Here is a 12670-nt window from a genome sequence, read left to right on the forward strand (position 1 = left end):
ATTTTATGTTTATGAGCAGAACTTGTATCAACTTTCAATTATGTATTTAAAAGGTTACAAGTATGAATAAGATATATGAGTTTAAGCCTTCTAATTCTTCTTGAATTCCAACAGTCTATTAGCATGGTGTGGGGAAGAGATGGAAAATTTACATTTTCTGATCTTGTGAAGGCCACCGATGACTTTAATGACAAGTACTGCATTGTGTGGGCTACAAGGCTTAAAATTGTGCAGGGAATAGCACATGCAATTTCATACTTGCAAACTGACTGCTCCCCACCGATTGTGCACCGGGATATTACATTGAATAGAATACTACTTGACAACCTCGCCTTGCAGATTTTGGCAAAGCAAAGCTGCTACTCTCCAACACTTCTACCTGGACCTCAGTTGCTGGATTCTATGGCGACATGGCTCCAGGTACATGATCCAACCAATTTAAATTCTAGGGTATATACTATATATCATGCTAAGGTAGCAATAAACATGAGAAAATAGGTCGAGTATAAATCAATTTTACACTTCAATCACAAATCATATATTGTAAGTTTATTAACTTCTGTAATAACTAAGTTATATCAACAATGATTTAGTTGATAGTGTAAAAGTTTTACAATAGCACTACATGATCATTAATGTATTAAATGATTTATATTTAGATACAACAAATATTTTCTTTCTTAATACAAGTCTTTTTATTTCGTTTCTTTAACATACTCGTGTCATATACAGTGTCTTAGAGTTGCATTCAGCACATAGATATATATTGTAGTGACTAACAAAATATGAAATATGCATTGCTAGCACAAACTATGAGGGTGACTGACAAGTCTGACGTGTTTAGTTTTGGAGTGGTGGTGTTGGAGATAATGATGGGAATGAGAACTATTGACTAGGCTGCATGCAAACAAGTATTTGTCATCAATGGGAGAAGCAGATGTGCTACTGAAGAATGTGTTTGACCAACGCCTTCCATCTCCAACGGGCCAATTAGCAGAACTGCAGAAGCAGTAGTGTTCACAGTGACCATAGTAGTGGCATGCACACGTGTGGTTCCAGAGTCCAAATCCATGATGCGTTCTGTGGGACAAGAACTGTCGGTCACTATGCAGGCTTATCTTGCCGAGCCTTCTGGCATGATAACCATAAGCAAGCTTACAGGGTTCCTCAAATAGTATCATGCTGGACTGTGTCATAACTTGTTGTAGAATTATGTTTTCTTTTCTTTTTCTTGCACACAAATACGTATACTCGGTTACAAAATTATATTTGAAGTTGAAATTTAATATTACAATAAAGGATATGTTTGAGCTTACAGGACTCCTCAAATGGTGTCATGCCGGACTGTGTCATTAACTGGTAGAAATGTTTTGTTTTCTTTTTCTTGCACACAAATACGTATACTCGGTTTTAAAATTATATTGAAGTTGAAATTTAATACTATAATAAAGGATATGTGTGAGCTTACAGGACTCCTCAAATAGTGTCATGCCAGACTGTCATAACTTGTAGAGAGATGTTTTGTTTCCTTTTTCTTGCACACAAATATGTATACTCGGTTGTAAAATTATATTTGAAGTTGAAATTTAATATTACAATAAAGCATATGTTTGATTATTGGAGCTTCTGTGTCTGTTTGAATTAGTCATGCTCCTATACACTAATCTTGCGTGAAGGCGTGAAACAAAAAAACAGAAAAAAGACATTTATTTGTTGCATGGTAGAATTTGCCTTGGCATTTATTTGCGGTATGAGACCCCCTATGACCCATCTGGCCATCTCAAAACTCAGGATCCTGTTAATTTAAAACAACCAAGATAATACATTCCACATCGAGTCATTAAATAACTTTTATATAAACCAAATATACTAACAGCCCGAGCCCCGAGCAAGACAAAAAATTAAACTCAAGCTAATCCTATACACAATTGATCAATTCTTTTGCAGAAAGAACGCCCTATCAAGAGATCGACAAAATATCTGCTACCCCATGCATTTTAGTTTACGAAAGGCTGCAGTTTACATGCAGCAATTGATTCAAGAATCCACGTGTGACCAATGACTTGTAGAGTATTGGCAGCTAAATCCTCTGCCTCGTTTAGCCTTTGCCAAAGAATTGAAACTTCATCCCCCAACTTGCATCCTTGTGGTGGATCCAGGTTGTAAACAATCAGCAGCTTTGAAGAATCCACTTCACATTTATGTCTTTGTGCTTCCAGTTCTTCCTTGCTTCTCAAAACAGTACCTCCCCCCACTTCAATTAAATCTTCAAGATCTTCCTTATAAGCTGGCACATAATCCCCAGAAAAATAAAACTTCAAATCGCTGAATAGCTTTGGCTCCTGCTCCCACAACAGTTGGAATATTAGAACATTACAAATGAATATCATCGCATATAAGAAACCTCCAAAAGACAAGAAATAAAAATGTTAAAGTCAACAAGTCACTACAGAGCTTAACATAACACAGCCTTAAAATTCATCTAGATGCTTCAGTTGCTTAACAAGGAAAATAAGAGGCATTCAAAAGTTATTTGATATTATAATTTTTGATGGTGCAAGCAACAACCCATGCATTTACATGAATATATGAATCAAGACAGAATATTTACATTGGCCAATGCCCGAAGTCTGCCAGATTTTGGACCACCTTGACACCCTTGGTTGTCAAGATTAATTTCAAATGGTTCTTCCTCTACAGGATTTATCTCTTCTATGCATACTTTTATCCCTACAGTACAAAATGTTTAGAATCAGCATGAATTCAAAAATAAGAATAAGCATTAAAAAAATATACAGAATGCATAACAATCACACGTGAAAAGCATGTAAGATATAACTCAGTCATAAACAGTTAAAAATGGATTAATGAGGAAAAAATCATTACTGTGCCAGAGTATAAGTAGAAAATTATATTTCAAGCACCAACATAAATTTCCCATGTTAGCAGACTGATAGCCAGGCTCCTGCACCAGGCCCCCAGCAAGGATCCTAGCCTTAGGATTAACAAACTCGCAAAACCATTATACTAATAATTATTGTAAAGGACGTGTTATAATAGTAAATAGTGACTACCAAGATTTCATGCTAAATTATTGGTACTTCAAGATTCCGAGTTAAAAAATCAATGTCTTAATTAACAAGTTCTTTTAATTTGATCCATAATCTTTACCAAAATGTCAAATATATAATTTAGATAATGACTTTTAACTTCATGGATATAAATGATTTCTAAGGGTAAACTAAAAATATCATATAGAACATAATTGACTTTGGTCTCATTTCCTCCAAAATGAAAGCCATCTTCCAAACCAGAACCCTAAAATTCAAACCCATTAGGTGACTCAACATTGAACAGAGAACTTGAACAACTTACAATCCACTTTTAGAACCCATCGTCCATTTAGAATTGCCATGAGAACTTTTAATGTCCTAGAGCATGCTCCATTTCCATCAGTTGATGCAATTACGTGAGTGACATTTGATGTCCAGAACTTGGTCACAGTAGCACCAATTTTGCTTGCATAATTGATCAAAAGTACCTGCACCATCAAGAAGATACAAAAAAGAAAGGTCAGGAAAATACATCAACTAGGTAAAACATGGTATATGAGGCACAGAATGGTGCACCATGCACTTCATTGTGTGTAAACACAATTTTTCTATATATAAATGAGCAGTTCCATTAAAGTCAGATAGTTCAACTTATCAAAACTCAAGATTAGCATCCATTTTTTATTTTCTTGCAATTAAGAGTTCCCAAAAAGAAAAAAAAGTAAAGATAATGTAGATAGCAAATAAACTTGACCAGAAATGGTTCCATACTAACCTTGTCTTCATTTGATAGAGCAGACCCACAAAAAACCAATTTTTTACTATCATCCTGTGAAGCTTCAAGAGGATTTGAGTGGTGAGATGGCCTGTATAGAGGAGTTAGTTAATAATAGTATCAAACCTTGACAGGAAAATTGCACACTCATAAGAATATTACGACAATCAAAAATGTAGTATGAACAATATTTATTATTCATAGATCTACCTATTAATTTTGAACAATTCTCTGGCTTGGAAATTGAACTACAATATTTATTACCATAATATGTATTGCACTTTAAATCTTTAATTTATGGTTTAATCTACTGGCATTATGTTAAAATTAAATAAGAAACCAATTTGAAATCCGGTAAATTCATCAAAACATTGGAAGAGAAAGCAATGCATGAGATTTTAATAATGCTTAAAGAGCAAATGACAAGGAACAAAACATACAGATGAGGCAGAGTGGGGTGCTTCTGAATTGCCTGCTTCTTAGATCTGGTTTTCTCACATGGAAATTTGACATTTGAATGGACAGGACAGAGCAAGAGAAAATCCTCCTGAAACAGTGAACACCCAACAAAGTTTAGATAAATGGAAGGAAGCACATGTGTCTTTTAAGCAAAATATAAAATAGTAGCTTTAATATGAGAAATAAGTACATTATCCCATCGGCAAGTTGAGATGTCCATTGCACAAGGAACATGATAAGTCCTTCTACAAGATTTGACATAGCAGCCAAGAGCAGCTCCCTTTAGATTACATTTACTGCATTTAAGTTTTGCTCCCCTTGCCACTTCTGCCTTCAAATTTTTAACTACTTCATCAACAAAGTACACCTGGGGTGCCCTGGATTCCAAAAGTTTGTACCACATTTATCAGCAAAATGCAAATAGAAAGCTAAAAGATTGTAAAATGTTCAAATTAGCATACCAGTCAATGCAACTTCTATGCACAGGTATGACATTTGATTGCATTGCTGCATCTCCTGTAACTAAGTTCCCATTTGCATAATGCAGCATTGGCCCAGTAGCCTACAAAAATCCACCATGAAGACCATAAAAATAGTTTCAGCAATTGGTCCAGCAGCATATATAGCATGAGGATAACATAATCGTCAGTAAAAGGGTGGATACACAAGCAGTGATAATGTGCAGGAAATTGAGGCACATCAAATATTACCTCTGAGATTCTAGAGGACTGGCAGAATGAACAGATACTTCCAGTTGGACATACGTCATTTGAAGCACTTGTGGGCAGTGATGCACCAGGGTCCTTTCCAGATTTAAGGTCCAGAACTTTTTGTCTCTTGAGATCCCTTGCAAGACCCTCTGTTTCAGAGGCTGAACTTTCAGATCTTAACTGTCCCATTCTTCCCTTCAGATTTACATTTCCTGCACTAGCCCTCTTTAATGAAGAATTTTCCAATCTATCAGAAGGTAATGGCTGAAACGAAGAGCATGCGAGAATTAGGAACAAGTTGAAAGAGAATAGAACCTACCGTTGATTTAACTACGTATATACACAAGACCATAAATAAGAGCATGTTTTTCTTACGTGCCCACTATCTTGATCACTGCAGTCATTATCTGAACCTTTAGTATCACAAAAAGGAGGGCTATCCGGTGCTGATTGTGTCACTTGATTCACATCCATCTCCACAACAGCACAATCTCCACGAACCACAAGTTCCATATGGGAAGATTGCATTGGAGCGAGCTTCCCTCTCCCACAAGACAATTCAAGCTCCTCAGCTTTATCATGCACCAGAATCCTGGATTTCTGACTCTTGCCAGCCCCGACCCCACTATAATTAGGCAAATTCCGAGGAAGCTTGGCAGCTTTCATGCTACTAGAAGTTGAATTGAGTAATTCTTGGCACGGCTCCAAAACCCCCGCGTCACCTACATCAACAATGTCAAAAACATCAAGTCAGCATCAATCAATACATAGTCCTTCTCTCCAATCAAAAAGAAAAGCTTCCTAAAAGCAAAGTGACTTCACCAGTAGAGCGTTGCTGAAACAGACTAGCACAGAAGGTGGCATCCAAGCTTCTGTAAATAGCCACCACGTTTTCCACAAAAGGCACGTGCCTTACATCTGCCACACATTTATCACATAGGTAGCATAAGTACATATACCAAAAAAGCATACACATCAAAAATTAAATAAAATAAATCCAGCTTATACTATAAACCATTACACAGAGAAATAAAATAAAACAAACACGACCAATACGCAAAAATGCAGCAACGCATGAAAAGATTAATAAAAGCTTACCTGTTTGAGTATACTTTGCATTACAAACAGCGCATTCAGAACCAGCCGTTATACAATCAGCCAAGCAGGAACTGTCGAACACAAAATAACATCCAGATTTTAAATCACTTTCACGAACGAAAAACTCGCGCAATAAAATAAATAGAGAGAAAAGGAAGTAACGAACTCGCAGAACAAGTGATTGCATGGAAGTAACACCGGCCGCTTGAACAAACTCAAACTGCAAGATCCAGCGCCGCCACAGGCAACAAATCAAATCAACTACTCTAAAATATAAGGCGAAAAACACAAAAGAAAAGAAGAAAATACAATAACACGAGCAGAAATTTAATCGAAAGAAGAAGAAAAAACCGCAAAGGCTAAAATAAAAGCGATTGAGAGAGATTCGAACAGAGTGAAATTCAACGAACCAGAGAGGGCACTTGAGCTCGAGAGCGAGTTTCTGGAAGTGGAGCATCCATGGATTCAGTAGTTTGGTTTTACTAACGGTGGACTTTCCAGAACCTTCCATGTTTTCTTCTTTTCGGTTTGCAGAGAGGAGAGGGGGAAGGGTTGTGGAAGAAGAGAGTGTTGGGATTTTAGATTTTAGATTTTATTTGGTTTTTATGCAGAGGCGGTCTTTTCAGAAATGATGCATCTGATGCATACGTGGACGGCTCAGATTTGTTGACTGCGAGCGAGGGCGCGAGCGTGGATTTGATTGGCGCCTCGCAACGATGACGTTTTCGTTTCAAGCGCTCGCGCCACTTTTCTTTCCTTTTCGCTCTATCTTTACTCTTTATTCGTTTTCATTTTCTACTCCCGCTACCTGCTTTTTCATTTTTTCAATTCCAAACGATGCCTTAATTTCTAATTTTTTTAAGTTTTGAGATACATATAAAAAACTATATTATTTTAATAATTGATTATGTGGATTTGATAAGAAACGCATGGGAATAAAACATGATGAAATTAAATGTAAAAAAACAACGATTCCTTCTTACATATGCGAACAATTAAATAATTATTGTTTTCCACGCAATATTCCTTTAAAATGCATAATTGCATATCACTTTTCTAGTGGGAAAATGCAAAACGTTTTCATTGGAAAGATATTTGATAAGTATACAAGTTGTTTTATATCGACACAAATCGTTTCATTCATTTAAAAATAAAAATAAAAACAAAAGTGACAGTTTAGTGAAAAATATTTAATATAAATATTAATGGTATTAACAGATACTTTGTAATATAAAGAGGAAAAACAAAGTAAGTTTACAATGAGATATCGGAAGATTTCTAATGGTTATTTTCAAAGGCTATTTGTAAATAAAAAATTTGGTAAATAGAGAAAAAAGTTACACACTATAATTCTTACAAGTATGTTTTAACAAAAACTCTTTTGTATATAGTTTGTTTTGTTATTAATTGTTAAATTTGAGTCTTAAATAAGATGAAATATATATGTATTCCTATTTTAATTTTAACTAAGTATTTTAACTTTGAAGTCTATAAATATTTTGTTTATAAGGAATACTTTAATTATTTGAAGCATAAAGAGACTCGGTATTAAATAATATTAAGAATGTTTATTTGAAGAAAAAAAAATACTTAAGTTGGACTAATAAAGACTTATATATAAAAAAATAGGTTAAATTATGTTTTTATCTTTTATTTTATTTATTAAATTTATTTTAGTTATTTATCTATTGAAGTGTTTATTTTGATCATTTGTCTTTTATATTTAGATTAATTTGGTTATTTTTAAAAACAACAAAAAAACTTTAATTTTGTAACTCGATTTTGAAATAATTTTTGATCAATTTAAGACATAAAACTTATAATAATAGATTCAACTATATAAAAATTTAACGGCCATTCAGATTTATAAGACATAACATAATAAAAATAAACTAAAAAATATGTCTAATAAAAAACTATAAAATAGTATAAAATTATAATTTTTTAAAATTTCAATTGCCTTTTAGACTTGTTTTTATGTAATTTTCATCATGTCTATAATACTTTTTTGTTTGAATTTTAGTTGTATTTAACATATTTTCACATAAGTGAATCTAATACGTGGATTTCAAATCTTAAATCAGTCAAAAAATAATTTAAAATTATATTTTAAATTTGAAAAAAATTATTGTTTGAAAATTATCAAATTAGTCCAAAATTAAGAGATGAATGATCATAATAAACATTTTGAAAGATAAAAAATTAAAATGAATATAACAAATAAATAAAGGACTAAGAGTATAATTTAGTCTATAAAAAATTATAACTTTTTAAATTAATAAAACTTAATCAAGTTGATAAAAATAAATATAATCTTAATGGTTGAAATATTATCTAAACAAGTCATTATAAAACTTTTGTGTTCTTGTAATGCCTTTTACTTTTTTTGTCTTCTTGTATTGTTTTTTTTTTTTTGTGTCTATCATCATTTGTTGTGCTTAGAAAACGTTGAAGATTTTAATGGACATAATTCAATAATTTTTTTTGTTCATATTTTGATTTCACAAAGGTGGTATGTTAGTTAATCCAATACTAACTCAAATTGTATTAAATGGATTCAACTATATTAACATGCTAATTAGATGAATTTGATTCTCATGAGATTTTTTATTTGCACTCCTCCCAACTTAGTTGTAAGCTACACACACGTTTTTAGACAATTGATTTTTGACAAATATATTTTTAACATTTGACATTCTCACAACATAACAATATCGTACTGTGTATCTCAACATGATCCTATTGAGTATGAAATCCAAATACATAATAGAAATTTGTTTTTGTTGTGTAACAAGATGTGTCAATTGATTGTACATAACAAAAATGATCTTTCATTTAGTATTTCAGTTTTCATATATATACATGACAAAAACATATTTTTTTTGTATATACGTGATTAATGAAAACATATTTTTTAATTCAAAAAAATAAGGTAAAAAGAAAATTGGGACTACCAATAATATGTCTCTATTTTTATTTTAATAAACACCCATGGTCAATCCACACAGCAACCCATTAAATAACGACTTCCGCCATCCTTTTAATAACAAAACATTGAAAAACCTTTAAAAGAAACAATATTGAAATTCTTGGAAGTTTATATATATATATATATATTGATGGGGTTATTTTATGATATTTGTTTGAGAAGATATTTTATAATAAGACTTATTTTTTATCAGATGAGCATAATATAATTTTATTCATGAGTCTCTATTTATAGAGAAAATTTGTTATACAAAATCAAATATATTTGATATTATCCTATTCTAAAATAAGGAAATAAATCTTAAAATAATCAGAACAGATTAAATCTAAATATTTGAAATATAAATAAAATATTCTTATAAAAAACTAACTTAATCTTCTAAAGATATTTAGGCATATTTCCAATATATATATATATATATATATATATATATATATATGAGGAGGGTTCAAATGACATTGATGTAACTTTTACTAAGTGTTACACCACTCAATAACTTTATATTAATTGTGAATTTTGTAAATCCAACCGTGAGATTGAAAATTCATATCACTTTATATATGTATATCAAATTTTGTTAAAATAAAACAACAACTTGAAGGTAATCAAAGTGCTCATATTTTACAATATTTTAAAATGAATATATTACGTCAATTTTGTTTTATAAGAATGAAGTATCAAATCATCTTGGATTAATATAAAATTTTGTATATATGATCTAAGTGACATGGACTTTCAATTTAACGATTGAATTTACAAAATTTGCATTTAATATGAAGTTATTGAGCAGTGAAACACTTAGTAAAAGTTATACCGATGTGATTTGAACCCTCTTATATATATATATATATATATAGTTAAATGTCTAACATAAGATAATTTGACCTTTTGTCAATAAATAAATAAAATACTTAACCCACTAAAAAATGTTAACTTGGAATCAAAATATTATTATTTTATCCAATATCAAATACAAATACATATTTACTGTTAGAGCTATTGGAGTATATAACATGTACATCAGTTTGTGCAATTCAACTATTGATTTATTAATTCAATTAACAATCCATTAACTTATTATCTTGATTGTTATCTTGATTGTGTCAATGATCAATTTAACTATGATAACAATGCTTTTAAAATCAAAGACATATGTCAAATTGGGATTTTTGTATTAGAGATAATTGCAAGAATTTTGTGATTCTAAGATACTTAAAGTCTACTACCGTGTTAGTTAAGATGACATTATTGAATTGTCGATGGTTTTAAGATGATATTTTTATTATATTTTCACTCAGTTATTTTAGAATTAGATTGCAAAGTTGTGGTAAACAAACTTCATCAAAGTTTAGTTCACAACAAACTTCATCAAAGTTACTTTGATTCACAACAAACTTCATCAAAGTTTAGTAAATGCATATGAATAGGGGATTATAACTTAATGTAACATCATTATAGTTATTCATCAAGATTCTAGTATCAACTTTATTAGGAGACAAGCCAATATGTTAACTCATGCTTTGTCAATCACATCCGTTCATTGTACTTCTCTTGGTGTTTTTAAGATACACCACAACATGTTACTTTTTTATTTTATTTTAAATGAAATGCCACAAGTTTATTATAATAAAAAAAACAAAGTCAATCTAATACCTTTTTCATGAATAATAAATTACATTTTTATTGTTTTAAAATAAAACAAACTAATAAGTGAATACAATTTTTTATTGCGTTGTACACAAATATTTAATTTTATTTCTCATTCCTTAAAATTTAGGTTAATTAGTTGGTTTGAGTCATCCTAAACCAACCTATACTAAATTAATAATTTAACAGTTGATTAAGTTAAACCAAAATTATATAGAATAAAAGTTTATTAGCTCAACTCGAAATTTTATATTAAAATAATTATACTAATGGTGGAAATTAGCTCATTTTAACATTCATCTAATAGTTTTACATGACTATTTATTTTGGAAAAAATTTAATTTGATGTATGATTTACTAATATACCAAATGTGTATCTCTTTTTACTTCTCCCAAAGGATATCAATCTTGTTACATATGAGAGATAAATCCTCGTCCTAAGAATTTAGAAATCACAAGTTAACCATAAACCAATACCACAAATAACATAATTCAACATGAAGAATAATTATTCACCATATGATATATCATAATCGAATATCACGGCGGCTATAATAAAATATCATATAACATTATGAAATATAGGTGGAATATCATATACTATAGATTTGAATATAGCTTTGTATAATGCGATATACCTAACCAAATTTGAATATTCACGCAAAATATTCAAATATCATACAAAATATAAATACTTATACACGCCATATTTAAATATGGTATACAATATTAATGCATGTTATAGAATATAATTGAGCATAATCATATAATTTGTTTTATATTCAAATATAATACGCAATAAAAATACTTTAATAAAGGTCAAGAGAGTAAAAACAAACAAATAGTATAGTAAATAATCACGAATAGTTAAAAGAAACGAAAGATATTAATGCTTTTAAGTTAAATTTTGCTTAAATTTGATAAATTTTTAAAGTAATCACTATTCATGTGGGTTCGACGGAAATTTAACTTAAATCCGCATTTTTTCCCCTTTTAGTCTTTGACCAGGTAGGACTATCTTTTTATCATTTTACTCAAATTCACTCTCCTCCTCCCTCTTTCCCTCAAATTCGTTTATGCCCATGAAAGAATAAGTCAGCCACATTAGCATTTTAACACCGCTAATAAAGGAAAAATAATCTAAAAATGTACAAGGACTTGAAATGGAGATAAAAAGCGGGAGTAATGAGAGATTAAGAATGATTAAAAAAACTGAATAAAATGACATAAAAGCCCATTAGAATGGTGGGGATATTTTTGATAATTTAGAACATTGATAATTAATTGAAAAAAATTAAAAAAGTGATATCTTTCATTAACAACAAACATTAATAAGAATTGAAAGCATGCATTAACTATATATATTTTTAATTTTTTAATTACGAGATAATTTTTTTTAATCTTCAAATTTTTTTCTTGTAGTCTTCTAATTTTAAAATAGTTTGTTATAGTTTATCAATACTATTGTATAAATTTAACTACTAACATAATTGCTAATAATAAATTTATATAATATTTTAACGTGATATTTTATTATTAAAAATATTAGTTAAATTTTGTGTGTCAAGAATTGATAAATTTATTAACAAATTTGAATAAATAAACTAAAATAAAATATTCACTAAAGGATGAATTTTAAATTTGGAAGATAAAAACAAATTTATATACATATTTAATTCTTAAAAACGTTGCATGATATGTGAACTTTATTCGGTAATTACCTTTGAAAACTCGACCAGCGAGAACAAGAGCTACTTAAATTATAGAAAAAGCTACACTTAAGCTGTTAATTTCATCGTTAAGAGAACTGCTTGCACTTGCACATGCACATGCACAGAAACCAGAAACTAACTCAGAAATATTTGTGTTGAGCAACACTCTCTCAGGAAATGCAAAATAAAATCTAAAGCAGTGGTCCTATCTGCAATAGAATGTTGCT

At 30.4% G+C, this 12670-nt stretch overlaps 1 protein-coding gene across 1 annotated transcript; it reads right to left on the reverse strand.

Annotated features, from left to right (window-relative positions):
* Nucleotides 1-1778: 1778 nt before the first annotated feature.
* On the reverse strand, nucleotides 1779-6676 carry BARD1 (breast cancer associated RING 1). Its single transcript, XM_020366418.3, has 13 exons — nucleotides 6506-6676; nucleotides 6262-6315; nucleotides 6096-6166; nucleotides 5820-5915; nucleotides 5373-5719; nucleotides 4998-5261; nucleotides 4749-4849; nucleotides 4478-4664; nucleotides 4269-4375; nucleotides 3829-3919; nucleotides 3376-3541; nucleotides 2612-2730; nucleotides 1779-2342 (listed from the first exon to the last, which is right to left on the reverse strand). The coding sequence occupies exons 1-13, from the start codon at nucleotides 6604-6606 to the stop codon at nucleotides 1998-2000; spliced, it is 2049 nt and encodes a 682-aa protein (XP_020222007.2). The 5' UTR covers nucleotides 6607-6676; the 3' UTR covers nucleotides 1779-1997.
* Nucleotides 6677-12670: the final 5994 nt, after the last annotated feature.

The sequence above is a fragment of the Cajanus cajan genome, chromosome 6, assembly GCF_000230855.2.
Source record: "Cajanus cajan strain Asha chromosome 6, NIPB_CcT2T_4, whole genome shotgun sequence".
NCBI classification, from domain to species: domain Eukaryota; kingdom Viridiplantae; phylum Streptophyta; class Magnoliopsida; order Fabales; family Fabaceae; genus Cajanus; species Cajanus cajan.

Excerpts from the sequence above, each read along its gene's own strand:
- BARD1 (XM_020366418.3), bottom strand. The coding sequence starts at position 6,606 with ATGGAAGGTTCTGGAAAGTCCACCGTTAGTAAAACCAAACTACTGAAT. Across the intron at positions 4,376-4,477 it reads CAACTTGCCGATGGGATAAT|GAGGATTTTCTCTTGCTCTG; the intron begins GTACTTATTTCT and ends TCACTGTTTCAG. Across the intron at positions 3,920-4,268 it reads CACCCCACTCTGCCTCATCT|GCCATCTCACCACTCAAATC; the intron begins GTATGTTTTGTT and ends TCCTCTATACAG.